This window comes from Hydra vulgaris, chromosome 12 (genome assembly GCF_038396675.1).
Source record: "Hydra vulgaris chromosome 12, alternate assembly HydraT2T_AEP".
Classification (NCBI taxonomy): Eukaryota; Metazoa; Cnidaria; class Hydrozoa; order Anthoathecata; family Hydridae; genus Hydra; species Hydra vulgaris.
In genome coordinates, this window is record NC_088931.1 from 78,795,248 (window position 1) to 78,821,377 (window position 26,130).

A 26,130-nucleotide genomic window follows, 5' to 3' on the forward strand; every position below is an offset into this window, starting at 1 on the left:
AAATACCTCATGAAAATGATTTGTTGCACGTACGTTAGACCTCATTTGGAATTTGGGAATCAAGCTTGGAATCCCTATTATTAAAAAGGTATCAAAGAACTTAAAAAAGTTCAAAAAAGAGCCACTAAATTGATACCAGAATTAAGACATCTGGGATATAATCAAAGATTAAAAATATCAGATTTAACAACTTTAGAAGTTCGAAAACTAGGAGGTGATCTAACATACCACATACAACAATTTAAGTTATATAAAGGTTTTGAATCTATTGATATGAAGAAAATCAAGATACAAATGCATTCAATTAATACACCAGATCCACCATCCAATATTAGAGGTTACAAACATCGTGTTAAATCAGAGTTTGTGAAAAATTATTTAAGATGACACTTCTTTACAAACAGGGTTGTCTTTGGATGGAATACTTTACCGCAATCGGTATTGGAGTCTACATCAGTCAAAAAATTTAAATTCAACCTTAAACTGATTGACTTTCAAACAATATTAAACAAAAATAACAAAAAAAATTACAATTAAATTATTAGACAATTGTTGTATTGGCTGTCATAGATATTGCCTGTTGCTCTATCTCAACAGCATTTGAATAATATGATATATTATTAAACTAAAATGTTTATTTTATACTAAGTTGCACTATCACAGAAAAGACTAGCCACATTGTGTGGAATTCTGTTGGCATAACCAATTTGAAGTGAAAGCCGCTGACTGAGCCTCAGATTGCGCTTATGCATCATATCATCCATTGCACATCAACTTGCTGTTGAAGAGTCGGGACATTTTACCTCCTTCAGACTTTTTTTATAAGCTGTTAAGACTAAGATTAGAGCTAACATTTTTGCATGCAGACTAATGAGACGAGTTTGCCAAGCTCCAGACCAGGACGGAGAGCGTGGCTAGAATAGTTTTCTTGCAGAGGTTCACGTCTTCCTGGGTAATCATAAGGCTGAAAACTATATTACTTTGGTTCAGAATCTCATAAAAAACTATGTAACGGGATGCAAAGTGTCACTTCATGATCCACTATGTAACGGGATGCAAAGTGTCACTTCAAGTCCACATCATGACACTTGTCTTGATAAATTTAAGGAGAATATAAGAGCTTACTCAGAGGAACAAGTATAGCGTTTTTATCAGGATTGGGCTTTAAACGTCGTTTTCAAAGGCAGTATATCAAAAAATGACACAGCACTGCATTTCAGGGCTACTTTGTGATTGTGATTTATAGTATGCTCATTTATGATCATAAATCTCATTTTAGACGCATTTTGGTTTTACCAAGCCGAATGAGCGAAAATATGGGGAGTTTTTATCGTTCTGCATCAATAAAAAAAAATTCTTTGTACTTAGGTCGTAAAAGCAAGTTTTGTGCTTAATGTAATTGTTTTCTCACTTTCTTTTGATGTAAACAATTGAATTATATGTAGTCGCAGGATGTTTGCAGAAGTCTGAAATCAGTCTTGTCATCAGCTTTATACTAGATGTGAAATACACTCAAACAACTCAGTTCAATTTTTATTTAAGTGTATACAAATATTTTTTAGTTTAGACTTGTTTTGAATAAAGGATTAAAATTGTTATTTTATGTACATTGTCATCTAGCTTTCAGATTGATTCATGCAATATATACAGCGATTAAAACATACAGAACAGTTACAAGACTGCTGAAAAGTATGTAAAATATATCTTTTGCATCATGTGCTATAGAATCTGCATGTCATTATGATCCATGGTTGGCAAGTTATAGATAGAAAGGATTTTTCTATTGGTACAAATGCGCAAGAAGCATAAAATAAAAACTTTTGGAAGTTTTGTGAATTATTTCATAGATTATATTAAGTGTTAACGTTTTAATATTTATTAAGACGATTAATGTGTACTTCTGACTCTTTGATGAGTAGTGTAAGAACACACCATTTTTCTTTAGAAAAATGATGTTAAAGATTGTGTTTAGTATTTTATTTAGTGTATATTATTTATGTGAATGTTTCTTGTAAATATACAAATTTTTTATTTTATAAATTATTTGTATTAAGGGGGCTCACCCCTGTCAAAATAGCAAAAAAAAAAATTTTTTTGAATTTTTTGATTTTTCATGTTTCAAGAGTAAAAATTAACGAGGAATCTGATTCTGAATTAAAATTTTCAAAAAAAAGCACATAAGTATGTCTATTTCTTGATTATTTGGTCATAGTCAAAAATAACCTTCTTAGCAACGTCCATAGCAACAATTTTGTTTTCTCTTTTTCACTTATCTACAACACCTTTTTCTTAAAAGTTAATCTTATATGATTAATCTGAGTCTGTGAAGTATTAATTTTTCAAAGAAAAAAGAAAATTTAAAGGAAATCAATACACAAGCAAAAAACAGTTCGTGTCCATGCAATCTGAACTATTAAATTATATTCCAAGTACTCCAGTTACCAAAGACAAGATCGTTTACTAAGCTGTCAAGCCATGCTATTTCTCAGCCTTTAAATGATGGTATTACTGGAGATAGAATTTTGGATATGTTTAATTTATCAAACCTAATTTCAGTTCTTGGTTGTCCTCAATGTAAATAAAGTTCATGTTTAAAGCTAAGTGAAAGTTTAAAACATGGATAAGCAAGTAAAATGACTGTAAAATGTTTTTGCTAATGGGAGCATTCATTTTGGACATCAAAAAAACTGCCATTTATGTCACAGGGGTTTGATATAAACTACAGAATAGTATACTCAATGCGTAGAAGTGGGCAAGGCTTTGCTGGTATTAATCGCTTTAATGCACTTATGAATTTTCCACCACGATTTACATCAAATAACTATAACAAGATTGTTTTTAAGTTAAAAAAAAGTGTTAAGTTTATTGCCACTCAAACTATGGATGATGCAGTTCAAGAACTAAAAGAGTTATCCAAAAATCAACCACAGAATAATTTTTTTGATATACCTGTATCATGTGAAGGCACCTGACAAAGACGAGGATTTTCATCGCTAAATGGAGCAGTAAGTTGCATTTCAACTTACTGTTTCATTTTAACTTTAACATTGGAGCTAAAGCTGTTATTAATTTGTATGAAAGACTAAATATTGTTCCAGGATTTTATACCAATCTTGGGTGTGATAAAATCAATACCAAAAGGATTAAAAATTCAATAAAACATAATAAAGTTAAAAATGTTCTCCGTCGTCGTCAAATTAGAGGACAAAAAAAACAAAAAGGATGATAAAAAAAAGCAAAATGAAGGAAAAACCTATAATGCAGGATTATTTTAAAGTTAATTTTAAAGATGTTGTTTTTTATTTTATTTAGTTTTTTTATTCTGGGTATGCTGTTTTCTTATTTTTAGTTATATATCGTTTTTTTGATAAAAAATGTTTTTCTTGTGATATAGTCTTTTTATATAAAATTATAGTTAATGTAGATGCTGCATAAATTTCCATTATCAAAACACCTTTTCAAATAATTTTATTATGCTTAGAATTGAAAAGCTTTAAAATATAATATCTTACTATAACTCTTTTTTCAAAATGTTTTACGTTTTGCTTATTTTCTCAGATTGCATTTTTTCCGAATTTAATAGAATTTGGAAATGTGGTAACTTTGGTTCTGTTATAGCTTTTGAGCTGATATTTTCACATAACACACATAATAGATTGTTTCATGCAATAAACCAAAAGAATGGTTTAAATATTTTATATAGTCTGTGATTAACTTGTCAAAAGTTAAATTTTATGTTGAAAATATAGAAAAATATTGTTAATTTTTTAAAAACTCAAAAAGTCATTCTTCCCGAAATAATATTTCACTTTTTTTTGGTTTATTGCATGCATCTAATGTAAATAAATAATGTTAGAAAGTTTCATTGAAAAATAGTGTACCAACCCAAGGAAATTAGCTTTCCAAATTTCAAGAATTTATGACTTTCGCCATTTTGAATTTGTAACCATGGCAACAGCTGACATTTTTTAAAAATGATAACATATTTTTTTAAACACTATTATAATATCCTTTCCAATGAATACCCTAAAAATCTTATGATCTTGGAAGTTGTCGAAATATTTTTGAGGGGGGTGAGCCCCCTTAATAATTCATCATACACTTTAGGTAGTATTCACAAACTCTATATGAAAGCATGTTAATTTTCATTTGGTCGCTAAGAGCATGTGAACTAGATAACTACAATTAAAACTTAATTGTTGCTTGGAATTCACGCATGTCAAGACCCGGTGATTTATAAAGGAGAGCACAGTGGAAAACTTATTTTTAATTAAGATTTGTGCCGCGTTCTTCTACATAAATAAATGGATTTTAAAAACCTTTCTATAAACCCTAAGCGATTAAGATGGTTATCAGCGGTTATAAGCTTTTTTTTTTTTTTATGTTGCAGTTTCAAGAAAAATATAATTACAGGTTTTTAAGCCCTGGAAATGCATAGCAACAACCAAAAATCAGTAATTTGTTGCGTATGTAATTATCATTAAGTAATTACCAAGACAAAGCTGAAAAGAGTATTAAATTAATCATTAAACAGAAAGCATTGCATTTTTTTTCTATTAGTTTTTACAGTCAAAATAAACAAATTTCAGTATAAAGCTTAATTTAATTCTTTATTTGGTCAATTTAATTGCAAAAAATAAATAAACCTATAGTAAAAAAAAAATTATTCAAAATAAACTCAAGGAATAAAAAATGATTACTTTAACTCGAACTATTCAAAATACATTTAAACAGTTTTAATACAAAAAGTTACTAAAACTTTGGTTTTACTGTAGCACGTGACATCGAAATTTATTTTAACATATCTACCAAACTAGATTGCATCTTCATGTATTTTGTTTCGAAAATTTTATTTTATAATAAATATAATAATAGAATCAAAATAAAAAATTTGGCTACGATCTGAACAAAAACTTTTATCAAAAAGTTTTACCAATTTGGTACAATTTTGTTTAACGCATTCATTGCAACCTCGTACCCGAGAAAACAAGCCTAAATAAAACGGAACAAATAAATCCTAAAATGCTTTGCTGTATCATTAAATTAAAATAGAAAAACGCTTATTCAACAGAAATTACCGCATTAGCCGGAAAAGCTCTTAGCATTACTGGTGTCAAGCCTTTAAACAGAGATGAAAAACCTTCTTTACGAACCTATAACAAAAATAATTTTTTTTCATTTTTTAATTAAAAGTTTTAAAGCCAACACACACATTTATTAAAACAAATATATTATTACATACACCGTAAAGTGAATTTGATTTCAATAACCATCATTTAGTTGTATAAAACATCATTATTAAGAAAATATTAATTGTAAAAGATGTGCATAAAGATCTATGAAAAAAAAACCCGAAAATTTGGAGAGAAAAAAAATTATTGGTAAAGGATTGGCTTAAGAACTATGAAAGAAGTCATGCCTTATTTAATTTTCATGGTTTAAAAACTTGTTTTGTTAGGTTTAATTTACTCAAAACTTATTTTCTAAAGTTTATTTATGAAACAAACACAACTTGTTTCTTCATTTAGAGATTCCTTAAAACTGATAACAGAAGCAAAGTGAATTATCGTGAAAAAATGGATGACTTTATAAAAGGACAAGAAATTTAGTGTCTACTAATCGGTCAGAAAAAAAGTTTTAATCTTAACGACAAAGGAATAAAAAAAACTTTGTTAGATTCAAAATATAATAAAAAAACTTTTCATTATAATCTTAAAATCATTTAAAATTAATTTGAATTTACGTAAATAAAAACCTTAGCTTTTAAACTCTAAAATATTTTTTTAAAGAGTCATCTTATAATCCAAAATCGCTTCATTTAATGATAATATTCATGTTAAGAATAAATTTGTTTAAAATTTAATAATTATAATTTAATATAGAATAAAAATTTATAAGTATAAATTATGAAACTATATTTATCAAATTTATATATATATATATATTTTTTGTCATTTGTTTGGTAAAAAAAATCTTATTTCAAAAAAAAAAAAAAAAAAATACCATTTGCGTAAAAACATCAACTACTCCAGTGTATTGGCCTACTGGAGCTAAAATAACAATTAAATATTCAGTTATATATACAGCATGGTCACACAACAGTTAAAAATTAAATTATTCTCAGAGAATTATTACTACTGACGTTTTGTAGATGCAAAAAAGCATATTTTGTAAAAATATATTTTTATTAATAAATGCAAGCAAAATAAAAAATAATTTATCTTTATATCAATATAGTTTAAAATCTAATTTAAGATTTGACAAGTAAAAAACCGAAAACCTGTTTGAAAACGAGATTTTAATGTATCAGGACCAATTGCAACAATCCAATTTAATATACCAGCACTACCTACGTAAATATAAAAATATATTTAACTATGATTTTGTTTATTTAAATAATTCAATAATAATTTTTATATTATCATTTAATCAAGTAAAAACTAAATTAACAAAAGGTTATTTTATTGGCTTGAGCACTTTATATTTAATAAATTAAATTTATTATATTAAAAAAGTATAAAAATATAACTATTTCAATACCCAGCAACACAGTTGCAGATATTGAAATTGTTTATAATATATAAGGTGGGCGTTCATAATATCTTAAGTGGGCGTTAACCAAAATTTTTGAAAAATATTAAACTTTTTTTAAATTTTAAAGAGAAATTTCTGTACTTTTAAAAAATATATAGAGTGTTGCCATTGACACGTGAATTTGAAAATTTTGCCATTATGAGAGGATAAAAATGTAAACAAACTGTTTGCGAGAATCTAAAACAGTAACTGATTATAAATCTTATTGGCTACCACCAAACTCTCCAGCACAGTTAACACCAAGACGATTATGTAAAATCGATTTTTGATCAAGCATAACCAAAAAACGAATATTAGACAAAAGTTTGGAAGATGACCCAAATGATTGCAGCACTTCTGCATTAGTTTGTTCTACCATTAAGAAATCTGTTGAAAAGCCAACACATCAAGAACTAAGTGTATTTTTAATAAACTTAATAAATCAAAATCAAAGGCAGCTATCTTAAAACTAATCTCTGAATATGCTCATGCATACTCTACAAAATCTGATCATCTTAAAGTACCTTTAATGAGCGATTTATATTCTTTTCTTAATTACATTGAGTTGCAATCTTATTGTGAATTTATTTATCCTAGTTTAACTTAAACAATTGAGCAAGTAGTTAAAATAGAAAGCTTAACATGATTACAATCAAGTTCTAGTTGTTGGCACCAAATTTGGTGTGGTCGAGCAACTGCATCTGTCATAAAAGATGTGTGTCATTCTGATATTGAGAATCCTTCGCTGTCTGTTATTAAAAAGATATGTTATTCTGAAAAATTTTGAAGCATCACAATTGATTGGGGAATTTCTCACAAAAAAACTGCTATAAAAAATATATAAATCTTATGACTGCATGTCACAAAAACTTTAAAGTTCTTGACTCAGGTTTATTTATTAATACAGATTTTAGTTATATGGGTGCATCACCAGATGGTGTTGTTAAGTGTTCTTGTTGTGGAAAAATCTGTCTAGAAATTAAATGTCCATACAACCTTAAAAACAACGTACAAGATACAGTTGAAAATGAAAAAAACTAGTTATCTTTATTTAGAAAAAAGTGGTCGAACTATCACTTAAAAAAGTGGTCAAACTATCACTTAAAAAACACCATGCATATTACTATTAAGTTCAAACTCAACTTCTTGTTACTGAATATGAACTCTGTGATTCTTTTGTATGGACAGTGAAGGACTTTTTAATTCTTAGAATTCCTCACAATGAAAATTTGATAGAAAAAATTCTTAATGTATCGAAGGAGTTTTTTAAAAGGGTTATCCTTCCTGAACTAACTTCAAAGATTTATAGTAAACCTGAACACATTGAAAGTAATGTTTTATCATTTCAAGATAAGATTTGCTACTGTCACATGAGTTCAAAAGACGATGATACGATTAGTTGTACTGATAAACATTGTAAAATCAGATGCCTCCATGTGAAATGTATGAAAATTAAAAAAATACCAAAAGGCAATTGGTTTTGTCCAGAATGCAGATGAAAAATAAACATTTTAAAAGTAAAAAAAAAAACATGCTACGAAAGCCAACAATTCTATACTTCATTAACAGTTTTACATAAATATATATACTATACATATATATTCTATTTTTTTGTATTTATTATATTTAGTTATATAGAGTTGTTTTACATTCATTTTAAGAAAAATATCTTTATTAAATTAATATGATAACATATAGTCAAATTATTATTCAAAGTAAATGCTAATTAAGTGCTACTAAAGATGGACATAAGTTAAATAAAGCACAGGCAGAATGAACAATTTTGTCTAATGTTGTATGAGATTCTCTGTCTTTAGTAAACAAATAGTCAATTGGTATTTTGTTGTTGAGAATTGAAAAACTTTGTCTCAAAGTACCAATAACGCGCTCAACATGTATTCTAAACCAGCTTATTCAAATAACACAATTTTCAGTAATTACTTTGTCACTTAATCGACCTCTTCATCCTTTTGAAATAAAACTTATTGTACCTTGTGGAGTTATACTAATCAAATATTTTGCAATGTTGTGTTTATAAGATGACCATGTTAAGCATCTTGCTGTTAGGTTACTAGGTTTATCAATAAATAACTCAAAGCAATCAATAATACTTGTAATTTTATCTCTATTATTTCTGACCGTTTAGTCTTTATTATTTCTGACCGTTCAGACCATATAAGGATTGGTGATAGTTTAATAAAAAATACATTGATCATGTGAAGAAACAATCTTGAGACAGTTGTTTTTGAAACACAAAAACGGTGTGCAAGATCAAATGTTCCAGATCCCAAACGAAGTTTCATTAGACACAAAACTACCTGACAAAAATATTTAGAGCACATGGAATAATTGCACTATCTTTCACAAGTTCAACCACAGCACATAAGGTGTTATAATCTGGTAAACCAGTGAAGTATATGACTGCTTTAGAACTATTTTTAAAAAGTTGTTTATAAATCAATGCTTCTGTTGCATCATTTAAAATTTTTTAATTTTGATCGAGTATTATAAGATTCATATTTCTCATTAAACATCCTGATTTCATCATTCAATCTATCAACTATGTTTTCTTTACTGACTTCTGATGAACTTTCTTGGCATAAATTGATTTCAACTTCTTCAATATCTAAAACAATAACAAACAAAAAAGATATACGTACTTTTTAAAGTAAAACAAAATGAAATTTAATATATCAGTTCCCTTAATAACTCATTAATGAAAAAGTACTTTTGTCAAATTTACTTTTTGTATTACCAATAACTTGAGGACTTTGTATTGCTTTTCTTTTTTTACATCACTTTAATCTATCTACTTTTAATTCTAAATCATCTTTTAGTTTTATTGACATTAAACCTCCTTCTCTACTCATATAAAGTGTTGGAAAAATCTTTTTCAAATAGTTTTGCTGGTTTTCCTAAAATACAAAATACGTAAATAACACAACATAAAAGATATAGAAGTAACAAGAGCAGGTTTTGTAATTTTATTGTAAACTTAAACTACAACCTATTTTCAAGACTTATATACACAGTATATACAGTAACTCACCATTGGTAAAGTGTTTTCCAAAAACTAGTAAAGTTGAACGAATTGTTGACAACTGTTTTTAAGATACTTCAGTTCTGTTTAATGAAGCTAACCATTTCCTTTTACATTCCTTTGAAAGGGACCGCAACTCTTCGCCATAATTAATAATGGTATAATAAATAATTTATAAAAAATAATGGTGATAATCCAAGATGCCTGGAAAATCTGATATCTGGTTGCTTTTTTTTTAGTTAATGAGCAACCAAACACTCCACAAGAAGAAACCATATCAATATTTAACATATATTATGTAATATAAATTATTATTATTATGTAATAAAAATAATATTTTATGTTTTATAAATAAAAAAACGCTCGCAATTAAAATCTATTTAAAATACTACACAAATAATTTTTTTTATATCGCCTTTGTTTATGTTTTTTCCTCTCACAATGGCAAAATCTTCAAAGTCACATGTCTACGGGAACACTCTATACTTTTATATATTTATTTTACTTCTTTTTAATAAACCCCCTAATCAAATTATCTATCTTAGCAATGACCTTAGCAACGATAATTTCAACATTGTAATAGAACATTTTGGTCCAAAATTTAGTCTAAAATTGTTTTGCAACTAACTTAAAACCTATTATTAAACCAAACTTTATAAAAAAAAGTTGTATTTTAATGCTAAAAAAAATAGAACTTTTTTTTAAATTGTAAAACCAATATGTAAAGTTTGAGAGCTGAGTTTTACTGTTTTTTATTTTTATCTTTGAGAAACAATATCTTGAGATATCTTTTTCAAAAGATGTTGAAACTTTGTCAGGATATTTTAAGGGTCAAATAAATTGATTTGAGCAAATCATTTTAAATTTCCTTGACTCCTAGGTCCTGTAACCATGAAAAACAGTTTTTTCATGTTTTCATAGCAACTGTTGTTATTAACAAAAAAACTCTTCTTTTTTTTTTAAATATTCATCTCTCCAAGACTGAGAAGGCCACTACAGTTGAGGAGGCGACTTTAGATGAGGTTACAATTCTTTATAACTCCGAAACACAAACTTTGACAAACTAGGCTGCTGCGCGAAGTAACAAGTTAATCTTCCAACAGGGCTACAACTAATCACTATTAGAGTTGGAAGTTACTGGAAGAGAAAAGATAAAGTTTATAAAGCAAGATAACAATTAACAGACAACTTAGAAGATAGCAAATTATATGAATCAGTAAAACAAGATGAAGGGAGCAAATTCCAAAGAACTGATGTTCAAGGAAAAAACTAACCGAAAAAGAATTTTTGGAGCACTTAGTAAAAGGACGAGACTTAATTAAATGACAAGTAACAAGTAAAAAATTTAGAAAATTGCACAAGAGATGCTAACTCTTTAAAGCGGCGCCCATTATAATATTTACGACGATGTAATAATGGTTGAAGACTGGCTGCAAGAGCAGGTAGCCTTCAACCATTATTACATTAGAAAATAGGGATAACAGATGTCGCTTTCCAGCAGGATGGAAAACAAGACTGATAAGCACTAATTAAATAATTTTGAAAGTATAGACAACAGCTCCGGAGAACACTTCTGCAAGACTATAACAGGTATGTTGTTCAGACCAAAAGCTGTAGAAGTGTCTAAGCAAGAAATCACTCTACATACAGAATCTGGAGTGATATGAATGTCAAGCAATGGATCAACCTGTTTGTCAGCTATATCAAGTAGATATGATTAGTGGAATCAAAAGATGATATTGATGAAAAGTTTTTAGCAAACAATTCGACAATGTCTTTAGGTGAGGTAGCAAAATCTGAACTATGCAAGAGAGGAGGAATAACAGATTTTCTCTTATTATAAACACTGTTAAAGATTCTTCAGAATTCTCTGGCGCCAAATTTTTGAGATGAAATACAAGGCTTTGTGACCTGAAAACAGTGGGCTTTGACATTAGACAAAACCTTTTTCCAATGGTTTCTAGCAATAGTAAACAGACATCTATTTTCTGAAGAAAATGATCTGTTATGGGGATAGATATGGAATAAATGGTTTTGACCAAAATTGCAGCAGAAAAATGAGAAAATAAATCCCATGGAGAATGGTTTCCAAGGTTTTTCTTGGATTTCATGTCAGTCTATCCAAGAAGTTACATAAGCACAATTTGTCAGCTGGATGACAAAAGATTTCTACCCAAGGGCCATCATGAAGAAAATCACGGAATGAGTCCCAGTCACCTTTAAGGTAGTTGTAAGAGGTATAATGATAAGGGGATCTTAATGATGAAGAAAGATGAGATAATAGTTTAAGAGAGATAAAACCTTAGTCAGAAACACCTAAAGATGAATGTGGAGAAACTGAGTACTGACTAGGATCAGAAACAAAACATAGGTCGAGTAAAGAAGGTCAATGATTCGGATTGTCTGGAAAGTGAGTTGACTATTTGAGTTAGAGATTGAGAAAGACAAAAGAGTCACTGGCACTAGAGCCAGGCCATTCTGTGATGATGAGCATTAAAGTCACCAACAACAATGATACTGGTTGAAGGAGAAAGAGAAAGGGCTTGGTCAAGTTGATCAGAAATAACATCACAAAGAGTGCAACCTTGAGATGAAGGAGAGCAATATAGAACAAAGAGAAAGATGATAGTGTGAAGTGGTGTACATAATAAAGCACATAAAAGGATAGTCTAGGGATTCAAACCTAGTTTCTTGACAAATGGGTGAATACTTGCAAATATAAATGTCCAGGCCAAGCATGTGACTATTGGAGTCTTTAAAAATTAAAGGAAGATAACCATCAACACTAAGACCAAAAATAAGACAGCAAATATAAGACAGCAAAAATAAGACAGACCAAAAATAAGACAAAAAAAACATCAACACTAAAACAAAAATATGACAAAATAAGACAGCTGAACTCAAATTATTTTTACAAAGTGCAAGTAGATCTGGTGAACTTTGCAAGAGAAGACTCAACAGAAGAAAAGTTACTTTGAAGACAACGAATATTAGTAAATGTTAGATTTAGAGAACTTGGTGATGACAATGGTTTTTTGTGTTTTATAGTTTTTGGTACTTAATAGTCATTTTTGGATTTGTTAAAGAACTTGACTCAAATCACAAATAGTACTTAGTACAGTATTTAATAGTCCAAGCAATTGCCTTATAACTATTAATAAACCCTAAGCCGTAAAAAAATCCGAATGTAGCCTCGACAATGCATACCAAAAATATGAACAGCAACACCATCCGTGCGCAACATGGCACTGTTAGTACTCTGATACTTTATAGATGTTATTGGAACCAGCCTCTCTGAGAGCTAATAGAGTTCAGGAAACCTGACTACCAGCCAGCCTCAGAACCATAAAACTGAGTTTTTAGAACTGTACCCTCATTAGGAAATAATAGAATGACTTGTCATAAAAAACAGAGACACATGCAAAACCCATACAATGAGTCAAGAAGATCCAGCATTCTACATCCTAAACTGGAAACAATGTATTATAAATACATTTATACCAGCCTAATAGATGAAGAAGGGGTGTGTAACTGGTCAACAGATAGAATCTGTTTACCCATAAAGTCTTTGCCCACAAAATAGTAGCTGGATACATTTAATGCCTGCCTAAAATGAGTATTTTTATTGAGACACCATCTCTAGCTTTTACCCGACCAAGAGCCCTAAGGCAAAGGTGATTTAAGTCAGAGTTGGCTTCTGCTAGAAATAAAAGGGTGTGTGATATCAAATTCAAAAATTCTAGGCTACCCCAGTCTTCTACATTTGAATTTAATGCCAGCACATGAAAAAGCGCTAACAGGATGGTCATTTTTAAGTTAGCCTGAGTGATTTAAAAAACTCATTTTATTCAGCTATTTAAATTAAAATAAAAACAGCAAAAAGAATGCTTTGAATAAATACTAGATAAAATAATTTAAAAAAAAAACTATTAAAAAAGCAATTTTTCATAAAAGTTGAAAAAGAAAAAAGTTCGGTTGCAACTAAAAACAAAACCCTTTTTTTGGCTAGCGCTTTTTTATGCGCTCGCTAAAGTTTTTTTGGATGTGTAAGCGAGCGCAAAAAGACTTGAGCACAAAAGTGCTGCCTTAACAAGGAAGACTGGCTATCCTAATATATTTGTATGTATATATATATATATATATATATATATATATATATATATATATATATATATATATATATATATATATATATATATATATATATATATACACATATACATATATCAGGCCCTGTTAAGAAGCGTTCAGCACCTCGCATTTTGCTTGCGAAAAGGCGATTTGCCTACGCGTTCAGCAGTTTTGCGCTACGCAAAAACTTATATTTTTTAGAATATTTAAATTATCTTTTGATTGTCGTTAAGGTGACGTAACGTAATGTTTATTCAGAAGAAATAAAGTCGTTAGTAAAACCGTTTAACCGCAATTGTAAAGTAATAGATTTTTTGTTAAAAAAACAGTTTGTTTCATAATTTTTTTTGTTGTTGTTAAAAATTAGTTAAAAAAAATAAAGTGTTTTAAGTTTTATCTTAAGGAATTAAATATATAAATTCCTTTTAAATATAAAAATTATTTTTAGTCATAATAGTTTAAAAAATGCACGATTTATTTTGATGTAAATATTTTATTAATAAGATATTTTTTTATTGTTAATTCAATAACGTAAAGTTTAAAAGACGTTCGTTTAATTTATGGAAATAAATTATGATTACGAATATGTTATCGGTAACTGATAAATAACAAAAAAACAACTCTTTATTGTTTAAAAACGTTATTAAAAAGAGTTCACAAATTAAATAAGGCAAAATTTATTAACAGTTAATAAAATAACCAAAAACCAACTGTAAAATCATAAGAAAATAAACAAACATTATTTTACGTTTCATGAAAAAAGTATTTTTTTTCAAAATAAAATTTAGTTCATATTTGAAAAAAATAATAAAAATGATTTTTTAAATAAGAACTTAGATTTTATTTGTAACTTTTGTTATAGTGAGAAAAAAAAAAAACTGTTTGTATGATTTTTAACGCGTTAATAAAATAACTTTAATTACAATGTACTTGAAAAGACGCTAGTGACGCAATATATCTTCTAGCGATGCAAAATATATTTGCTAAGTTGAGTTACTTAAAAATGCGTTACGCGTTTTCGCTACGCAGCGAAATCTCGTAACAAGGCCTGATATATATATATATATATATCTATTTATAAATATATATAATATACATACTAAACTATTTACAAAAAAGGACCTACGTACCTCCAGCTGCTAGTGTGCGTAATACACTTAGTTTATCTCTATAAAAAAAATACTGATTCAAAAAAAAGCATTTGTATATGTAAATGTTTATGAAAAAATATTTAAATATGTATATAAAAAAAACTTTAAATATGTATATTTAAAAAGAGCTTTTACTATTTCAACAAACACCCTTATTACAACTAAAGCACCCCTATAAGCACCCCTATTAATAAGGTGCACTAAAATGATAGGACTCTTTATTTACATCATAAGCATACAGGTAAATTTTGACATAGTTTATATATATATACATACATATATTTTTTTCTTTACAGAATGAATGATAATTTTGGTTTCTCTTTTAAATGAATTTTAAAAATAGCAATTAAAAAAAAGTTTATTCTTGTTTTTTTTTAAAAAAAGTATACTTTAAACAAAAAAAAAACAGAAACAGGGGAGAGGCAGGTGAGATTCCTTAGCTGTAGTGAAAGCAACTTAAGAAAAAAAAAATCTGATAATAGTGGGAACTAGTAAGAAGATTTTCTAAACTTTTAAAATCATTCAAGTAAATATTTATGTCATGCCAATAAAAAAATTCTCAATCCTGATCTGCAAAACAGATTAACATCAAGAAAAGCATAAAAAATTTCTTCAACTGGTTCATGCCATATTTTAATTAAAAAACAACATTAGGAAAGCTTATGCTAAAGTCAAAGCTGCACAATTATAAAACCATTAATATTAAATTAAAAAAAAATTCTTTCTGATTAGATACTGCTTAGAAATTTTATTTGCTATTTGCTAATTGGTGTAAGAAAATTTACTATAGCAAGTAATTTAAAATTTGAAATTCAGAAAATTAAAACATTTAAGGTAAACACGATTAAAAGAAAAAAAATTACCTTTCTCCTTCAGGAGCAAGATATCGTAATAGCATTTCATATCCCATAAAATAAGCACCACTTGCAGGTACATCTGGAAAAATAAAAGAAAGAAAAAATAATTTAAAAATTTGATTTTGAAACATTAAAATTATATCCAAACAGTTCTGCAGTAAGCCCATAAAAATTAATTAAAAACATATTATACAGTGCTTTAATTATAACATATTATACAGCGCTTTCATAAAAACATATTATACAGCGCTTTCATAAAAACATATTATATATTGCTTTCATAAAAACATATTATACAGTGCTTTCATAAAAACATATTATGCAGTGCTTTTATAAAAATAGGTACATAATTATCATAATATAAGTATCATAAAAAAAGAAAACATGTTTAAAACAATCACAACTGATTAAAAGTAGTGATACAAATATAAAACTGAACTGATTAAAAGTAGTGATACAAATATAAAAGCACAGGCCATTTGAACCAATCACAAACAATCAGAGGTCATTTAAACCAATCAGAGGTCATTTAAACCAATCACAGGTCATTTGAACCAATCACAAGTCATTTGAATCAATATTTTAGTTTTTGTTAGCGGTAAATTAAGGAATAATGTACTTCAATTTAAAAATTAAGGAATAACTGTATTCAAAGAGCTATTATTACATCAAATGGCATCAAAAGGTTGTTTCATCCAACATATGCATTTGGTTATGTGTATGGACAATTTATAAAGATAAAGTTGAAAAAGAATTCCTTGCTTAAGCTGTCTGTTTCAGCTTCAACTAAAAAACAGAAAATAGTAGAAAATAGTTTGATTCTGATTACCTTCTGCATATGTTCCACTTGCTACTCCAACAACATTTAGCACTCTTCTTAATAGCCCTACTTTAGAATTTAATTATTCTTCCTTTGAGATTTAAGTATAGAAAAGTTGCTGAAATGGATCAATAATGAATCAATACTCAGATAAACATCAATTTTTTGCAACTAAAATCAAATTTGTGAAAAAAAAATTAATCTAAAAAAGTCAAAATAGCAGAAAAATTGATGGATACTATATCTCCATCTTATATGTCTACTGATTAAGATTTAGCACTTATTTTGGATTGTAATTTGACAAAGACATTTTTTCAAGTAATGAAAAACAAAGTTGATGAAAAGGAATACAATCATTACCCAGCATACAACAATGTTTGAGTGGCAAAAGATCAATGCTATCTTATAAACATTGCCATCCTATAAACTAACTGACTACAATGCTATCCTATAAATAATACTATCCTATAAACAAACTGACTACACTTTTTACTGGATCATACTACAAGACTTTTGGAGGCACAGAGTATTGTTGTAAATGCCAATGAGTATAATAGAGTAACTCAAATATACTTAACTGGTTTTTATGGTTCAAATAGATAGAGTATCTATAAAAAAAGCATGTAATGAAGAGTGAAAAGTCACCTATTATTACATGCTTTGTGCCTTAAGAGTTCTTATCTATAGTCAATGATAAAAAGATTAATCTTTTCAGAAATTCTAAACCATCATCTACTTTGTACTGTGCTTTGTTTAATTTAAATTTGTAAAGGAAACTGTACCTTCTTTATGAATTTTAAAAGGAACCTCTTCTTTATGACAAGGAAATGACTTTAAAAAATAAGATCAAACAGCTGTGTTCAACTTAATGGTAAGTCTACTGGTATGTCAATCATATGATTAAAATTACTATGACAGTAAAGCCCATACGACATTATCAGATGTAGTGGCTGCACATATGTCTACATAATAATTAAGGCTTATACATTGCATTTAAGTTATTTATGGCACTATTTTATGTTTAAATAGGAAATTCAAATACCTAAGTAAAAAAAAAGACATTCTCAAAACAATCAGCATTGATTTTGATGCTGATGCATTGGTGTACCCTTATCAAGCACTATATTTTTGTGATTCATCTAGATAAATTCAATGAAAACACAGAAAATATTTTTAATTTAACACTTAAAAGAACAACAGAATACAGAAGCTTACTTAGAAGAACAAGGCAAGAGTTTCCATCAAGATATATTGGACTTTGAATGATGCCATCAAGGGCATGCCCCCAAGGATAGTCTCTTACTATTAAAGCATGATGGGGGGGGGGGGGGACTGAGGTGAAAAAGATTTACAGTATACTCATAAATCTGGAAAATCAACTAATTTCTGAAGCTTTTTGATTTTTTTCTGTCTATATCTATTTAATTGTCTTTTTTTCAGTTTTTAGACATAAGCAATTGAAATTTGAAACACTTTTAAATAGTTGTTTAATAAACATTGTTCAATAAACATTGCATTGTACTATCGCACTAAAACATACGACTAATGTGTCTTTTTGCAAACTACACATCTTTTTTGTATTTTCCAACAAAATGATTTTAAAACTTTTTTCTAAATCCTATATCTTATATTATTGCAAATTTATAATTAGCTAAAATTTAATTATGTGACCTTGTTTAACAAGGTTTGCATTTCAGAGTTTAGGACCAATAATATGATATTATTATACTATTAATATTAAGCATTTAATAATAAAAAATATCATATTATTGGTGTTGTTAAAGGCACAATAAAAAAAATGAAAACTATAATAAACATAATAGTTATATATATTCTATTAAACTATATTTCAGCGAAACATAAAAAATCATTTTGAAACTTTTAAAAGTGTTTTTAGTAATTTATTTTGAGTAAGTAGTTTTTGTTTTCTATTTTTTGTTAATCTTATTCTTTCAAATAGTTATTACTTTTGAAATATTTATAAAATTGTGAAGAACCATGAAATAATTTATTGATGCCTTAACCCAAACCCTCAGTTAATGTAGCAGCACTCCTTTGCCTGTTTATGGCCTCAAGTCGATGCTTGTCTTAAAGCTCTGCAGCTACCTATTTCAGAATGATGACAACCGTGTGTATCTTATATTGCATTCATATGTGTGTATATATATGTGTGTGTGCCTGTGTGAATATTACCTCGCAGTAATGTAGCACCAGTTCCCCTGTAAATTCCGCGAAACAGACCCTCTTCTTTATAAACTTTTTTTGCACAGTCCCAAGCTCCATTGTACTTTGAATTTTTAGGATCTCCAGATTGAATCTATAAGTAAAACAGCTGGTATGTATTAAAACAACATAATTCCTTCATATCTAATTATTGATTCATTAACAATTGCTAATGTTCATTATTTCACTCTATTTTTTGAATTTGATATTAAATATTACATTTTAAAAAAATAATTAAATCCACCTGTAATAGACATTTTATCCTTTCTCCTGGTGTCATTATAACTGTGGTGAAAACACCTGACAGTAAACCAGCATTAAATATTTGCAGAAGGCTAAATTAAAAAATATACAAATCTAAAATATTTTTAAAACTTTTAAAATATAAATAAAGTTTTATATAATTTGAATAAGAGAGTCATTGCTAAAAATGACAAACTATTTGAATAGGTTTATTGTTATTTTTAACTGCATTCAACTGTTTATTTATATTATATAAAGTATTTCTATTTTTCTAACTGCACTAGATGGCCTAAAACACTCATTTAATGGGTGGTCTAAGAGGTTTAATATAAGCAATTTTGCAAAAAAAGATAAAGACAAAAACAAAACATAAAACACCACCTAACAAAAAAGATTAGCATCAATTAAAAATAAATAAAAATAATTTTTAAATAAACATCAGCTTGTTTTTAAGAAAGTAAATTTCAAGTCAAATATACAGGGTTACAGCTTAAAACAGAAATAAAAATTAATATAAGAAATAAAAACAAGTTACTTAATAAGCTACTAAGGGAAGTTTAATCTCCTTGATTATGATTATCATTATAATAATTATGGTCATTATGATAAAATATTTAAACCAGGGATGCGGAGTCCCAAAAGGACTCCAGCTTTATATCTCTACTTTTTCCAAGTCTGTAGTGTCCAGAAGCTCTAAACATGTTTGTTGACTTATGATCTGCTATAAGAAAAAAATTCATGAGATTTAATGACTTGAAACTTATTGTTTTTAAGCCCGGAATTCATGAAGTCCCGGAGTCCTTGCTGCCATTATACCTACGGACTCCGGGTTCAAAAAATGATTGTTCCTCTAACCTAAAAGTCTTAATTTTTTTCCCAACAGTAGTTCATAAACTTATTTATATTTTTAGAGCTCCTGGATACCAAAAACTAGTATGAAGTAACCTTTTTGTGACTTTCAAATCCGGAGTCCTTTTTGGGACTCCGCATCCCTGATTTAAAGCATTAAAAATGTTACAAAGAATACCACAAAATCTTACCTCAATTCTTGGTTAGGGTCAGTTGTTTGTAACTTTTTACCAATGCCAAATCCGAAAAAGCAAATTGCATAAATTGGAGTAACTCCAATAAGTGGTGTAGCCATGCCTTTGTATAAGCCCCGAAATCCCTATATAGTTTTTTAACTTAATTTAATAAAACTTAATAAACTTAACTTAATAAAAATTTAAAAAACTTATATATATATATAAAAACTTAATAAACTTAACTTAATAAAAATTAATTACAATGAATAAATTTAAAATATTTCTTTTTTTAAATGGGTTATAATTACCTCTTTTTGAATGGTTTTTTTAGCACAGTCCCATGTCCCAGTGTATACATTTGAACCTTTAACTTGTGTCTGCAACCTCACCTAATTCATAATAAGAAAAAAAAAAAAAAAAAACTAATATACAAAATTAAAAATTACTTAGTTCATCTGATCAATTTTATCAAATCTATCCAAAGAATTTTAATTTAAATTTCTTATTTTCTATGTTTTAGTTAAGTTCGTTTTATTTTCTTTTTCATGAAAATTTCTTTTCTTTTTAAAATTCTTTTAAATTTTGAAAACATGTTAAAAGTCTTCCTGACCAAGTCTCATATATATATATATATATATATATATATATATATATATATATATATATATATATATATATATATATATCAGGCTTTGTTTTAAAGTGTTATGCGTGGAGCGATTTATGTAAGCAGTAAGCAATTTTGGTTAAGCGATGTTTTATCATTTTTGGACTATGAAAATATTCTATAAGTGGTAAGATAAAAGAAGTCATTAATTTTCAAAAAAACCACATCAACTTTTCAATAACGATTATGTAAAAATATTTGTTACAAAAGTTTAAATGACAATTATGTTCATAAGTAAGCTTCTGTATTCTGTTGTTCTTTTAAGTGTTAAATTAAAAATGTTTTCTGTGTTCTCATTAAATTTATCTAGATGAGTGGCAAAAATATGGTGCTTGATAAGGGTACACGAATACATCAATATAAGTGCTATTTACTAATGAAACAAACTCAAATAAAATTAAAAATTTATTTTTATTTTATTGTAATGATTTATTGCGGTAATTAATATTATTGCAGTAATAAAAAAAAGTTAATGTCTTTAAAAAACAAAAAATAAAGAGAATTTTATGATGTCGCTGTATTTTACGATATATTTTATAAAAATTTTCGCATTCGGGGGATTTCACCCATATTCTAGTCATTTTTCATAATAGGGCTAAATGTAGACTAGAAATAATTTGCGTAAGTAAAAGTAGTATTGTAGCTATTGATAACATTTACTTTTCTACCTTCAGATTAAGAACATGTTGATATATATTATATATCAACATGTTTTTAATTAGATATTGCAATTAGGTTTTTCACTTAAATTGAGCGCTTACTTTTATCAAAAAATACGCGCTCATTTTTGCAACAACAAAGTATTGAAAAATAAAAAAAAGCAATTTACAATTACTTTAAAATCCTTTTCCTTTAATGTGTTGTAATTATCTTTTTTTTTTTAATCCATTTATTTAACCATAAGATTGAAATAATTACAAAGTGATTTATAATTTCACAAAATTAGGTTTGGTGTCACTCATATAGTTAAAAACTAGTCATTGGAGTGACACCTTAATAAAATAAACAAATAAAGCAAAAAAAAAGTAGTATAGATAGCGACCAAAATAAAATTAAACAAAATAAAAAGAAAAAAATGTTAAAAAGCAAGACAAATAACACAAAAAAATGGCATAAGTGAATAAACTGACATGATAGATCAAAAGGATGATAAAAATAATGGAGAAGAAAGAAAAAAAAAAAAAGGATATTTTTAAATATTATGATGAGACAAAAAATAAGAAATAACTTTGAATAATAGCAACAAACATAAAAAGCAACAATAATAAAAATAATTAGCAACAAGTCGACAAAAAAATACACGTCAACATAAACAAAACACAAGTGTACACGTCAATATAAACGATGCACAAGATTACCCAACAGTATAAACAAAACATAAAAATACACAACAATATAAAAAAATACACAAAAACACACGACATTATAAACAATACACAAAAATACACGACTGTCTAAACAATCCATACAACATAAATTATTAAAACTTAAAAAAAATTTTTTGTATCTTTTAATGAATTAAAGTTTTTTATTTTCGAATTAATCACAAACATTTTTATTCTTTTAACTTTGCGATTAGTTCTTCTGTTTATTTGATGTTTTTCTTCAATTTTCAATCTTTAATATTTTAATTATTTTACGTTATTTCTTTTATTTTATTTTTCAAATCTTTCAAATTAAGATCTTATTTGTTACATGAACCTGAAAACTGATGATATTTTGAAAGTATTTTTAAGTATTGCGTTGTAATTAAATTTGACTTTAAACTGTGCTAAAAATTATTTAAACTAATTTAACAAAAATTATTATTAGAATTTAAATTTGGTATTTGAAAAAGATTATATTTCCTTATAATTTATTTCTTAAAACAATCTTATACTTAACAAAATCTTTTGTTTGTTTATCACAATTTATTTATTTATTTTAATTTTTACATATTTAATAGGGGTGTTCGATTTCGCTTTTTAACCAGTTTCGGAAAGTAGTTTCCTCTGATTTGGAAAGTGTTCGTAAATTAAATGTATTTATATAGGATAATATTTATTTAACTATACTTTATTGTTTGAAGACAAAAAAAAAACAAAAAAAAAACTTCTAACTTTCCAGGATGTGGAAATGGATTGAATTCTATTTCCAATTTCCAGTGGAAAGTGGAAAGTATTTAAAAATTAATCACTTTTTTTAGATTTTTACATAATAAATTATATTTATAATATCACTATTAATTAAGTTTGACCTTACTTCCCTTCACTTTCCAATCACTTCTCATTGAAAAGTTAAAAAAAAATTTAAATGATCTTTTTTTATTTTCTTTACTTATAAGATTACTTTTTAAAAAATAGTTTATTATAATATAGGCAATAAAAGTTTTCCCTGGTTGGGAAATAAAATATTTAGACAAAACGATCTTATTGTTTAAAAATATCATAACCACATAATCAAAGTAAGTACAAAAAAATTTACTGATTGAAGCATAGTCAATAGAAGTTATTCCTTAGTTAATAGAAGTTATCCCGAGATAACTTCTATTGACTATTGTTTAACTAAGGTTTCACTATTTTATTCTATTACTCTAATAAATTCTAGAAAGTGAGATCATAGTTTAACTGGCATCTGAAGTATATTTATTTTGAATTTGATTTAAAAAGAGAAAATGGTAAAAAAAAAAAAAATGCTTGTATTTTCAAAATACCAGTTTATTTTATAATTTTTGGCATTAAAATAAGAATTCTTTAAAATTAAATAAATAATTAAATTTTATTTAATTAAATAATAAAAAAAATATTTTAATTCATCAACGGTAATAAAAATATTTATTTTTTAAAATTAACAATAAACCATTTTTAGCTTTAAGTGTGCAAATAGTTCCGTTATAAGTATAATCAAGGACGTATTAATAGATGGATGTTTAATTGATTGTTTAAAAGTCAAGATATGCGCGCTAGCAATTGTTATAAATTATAATAGCCAAACAATAAGAATTATTTGAGTCCGGTGGAAATATTTTTATACAATTATACATCGAAATGATAACTGTCTCATCTATCCAATTAAATAAAACTTTATTATGTAAAGTATTGTGGTTAATATATTCAATCACACTTGTATAACTCTTCTACAACTATACAACAAAAAGTTTTTAAATCATATGATTATTCTAGAACTCTACTTGTAAATTAAATTCAAATACCGAAAAATATCAAAATAAAGTTGTGAGACAAAAAACTATTTGATTTCCATCAAAAAAGTGAAGTTTTAATCCTTAAGAGATTAACAAAATATGAATGTAGGGAGTAATAGTTGCTAAAAATTTCTATTTCAATCTATAAATGATCTATGATATGACCTACAACACGTAGAAAATTCTTTTTACTTTACAATATTCATTTTAGTATATTACATATTGCATTTTTAAAAAAATTTTATTTTTGACGCCTAAGTTTTTTTTACAAATAACTTATTATTAAACAAAGCTTTCAAATCAATTAAAATATTCACAAGACATTCTTAATTACATAAAATGCATTTATATTTTATAAAAGTTAGTGCTTTACGGGTAATAAAATGTTTACTAAAAGAAGTTTGCGAAGCAAAAATGTTGGCTAAATGTCAGTTTACTTGAAAATTATTTCAAAAAATGATGCTAAAAATTCAAACCTGCATAGATTTTCAGTAATTGGTGCCTTTGACCTAAAGATCAAAGGCACCAATTACTTTGATCAGTGCGTTAAAAGTCCTTCTATTTATATGTCCTAGTTATAATAGATACTTATCCTTGGGTAATGTCTTTGCGTAACCAAGGCAGCTCATTTAACAAACAGTTCTTAATTTTAAATTAAAGTTTTTTTTTTTTTTGAAATTAATAAACTGGGACAGGTCTTAATAAGCTCAGGGTGGTCAGAAATTGATAAAATAGGTATGAATTAAATAAATTTTTTTTAATGACTTTCCAATGGAAAGTGATTGGACAGTGTAGGGAAGTAGGTCGAATTTAATTAATAGTAAAATTATAATTTTATTACAGTGTAAAAACTTAAAAAAAATGATCTATTTCCAATTTCCGGAAATTGGAAATAGATTAAATTCAATCTATTTCCACTTCCTGGAAAGTTGGAAACTCATTAAACTTAACTTTTTTTTATGTCACATAAATTGTATAATTGAAATAATTTATTTTTCATTATAAAAACATGGATTATTTAAAAAATTTCCACTTTTTTGGAAAGAAAGCAAAAGCGAACAGTCCTAGTATTTAATGTAGTACTTTTAATAAAGATTTTAAACAATTTATAGATAAATTTTATCAGTTACCAATAAGATATTAAACATATTACATCAAAAGAACTTTACACGATATTGAATTAATAAGAAACAAAAAATATATTTGAGAAAAGAATTCTCTTAAACAAAAGCTCTTTCTCTCTTTTTGTAAAAAAAAAAAGTTTTTTATTTCGTTAGCAGACGATTAGAAAAAAACTTCTTTAATAAAAATTGCAAAACTATTTTACATTCATTTGAAACTAAATTTTACATTCAACATTTTACTATTTTATATTTCTTCAAAACCGAATTTAAATTTTAAAAATCATATTTAATTCAAAGCCATATTTAATTCAATTTTAAAATTAAAACTGCTTTTAAAAACGATTTGTTTCTTTAAAAAATTCTCAGTTGTGGTTAAATGCTTTTTTTTTTATGACCTAATATTTTCTGAATAAACATCACATAAACGACATTAAAAGATAATTTAAATATTCCAAAATAAAAAGTGTTCCCCTAACTGAATGCTTTCAACATTTACATTTTACAAATAAGTTTTCGGTTAATTGAACACTTTTATAACTTATTCTAGTTTGTTTCATAAAAAAATATATGTAATTAAATTAAATTAAGATAAGATAGAATCGAGAAGAATTGCAACTTTCAAACTTTGCACATTATAGTTTTATGGTCTAATTAAGGTACTTCCGCTTGAAGCAATTGATTGTTATAAAAAAAAAGTTAAAAATCCTTTGTAGCCTAAAGAGATTACTTAAAGTTTCATCCTATCAATAATATTTATTTTAATTTTTGTTTTCTTAATACTCTCAACGTAGTTGTAGATAAAATTTGTATATTTAAAAAAACTCTTATAAATTAAATATTGTAAAAAAAACAACAACTAAACAAATATAATCTTGAATAAATATTATCATTACCTAGAAAAAATAATTTTTTCATACCTTTATTGTGTCCAATGGCTGACCTGTAATCACCAAACATACTCCCCCAGCCCCACCTGCTATAAAGTTTTTAATGGCAGATGGTGGAGCTTTAGCTTCCTTTATTTTTTCATTATCCATGCTATTATTTAAACAGTATCACTACAAAACTATATTAAAAGCATTTATTTACAAAATT

The 26,130-nt window shown here is 26.8% G+C and overlaps 1 protein-coding gene across 1 annotated transcript; it reads right to left on the minus strand.

Moving 5' to 3' along the window:
- Positions 1-4,685: 4,685 nt before the first annotated feature.
- On the minus strand, positions 4,686-26,130 carry LOC100206042 (mitochondrial carnitine/acylcarnitine carrier protein). The gene is made up of 11 exons (XM_065814566.1): positions 25,953-26,130; positions 20,372-20,452; positions 20,079-20,206; positions 19,040-19,130; positions 18,766-18,889; positions 15,759-15,831; positions 14,875-14,912; positions 6,281-6,349; positions 6,004-6,050; positions 5,079-5,153; positions 4,686-4,992 (listed from the first exon to the last, which is right to left on the minus strand). Exons 1-11 carry the CDS (start codon positions 26,070-26,072, stop codon positions 4,930-4,932), a joined length of 909 nt encoding a protein of 302 aa, XP_065670638.1. The 5' UTR covers positions 26,073-26,130; the 3' UTR covers positions 4,686-4,929.

What these genes read in the sequence shown, in the direction of transcription:
- LOC100206042 (XM_065814566.1), bottom strand. Translation starts at nt 26,072, where the DNA reads ATGGATAATGAAAAAATAAAGGAAGCTAAAGCTCCACCATCTGCCATT. An exon ending in GACCCTAACCAAGAATTGAG is followed by an intron (nt 19,131 to 20,078) that starts GTAAGATTTTGT and finishes TTTTTAATTTAG; the next exon opens with CCTTCTGCAAATATTTAATG. An exon ending in GGATAAAATGTCTATTACAG is followed by an intron (nt 18,890 to 19,039) that starts GTGGATTTAATT and finishes TTTTACTTATAG; the next exon opens with ATTCAATCTGGAGATCCTAA.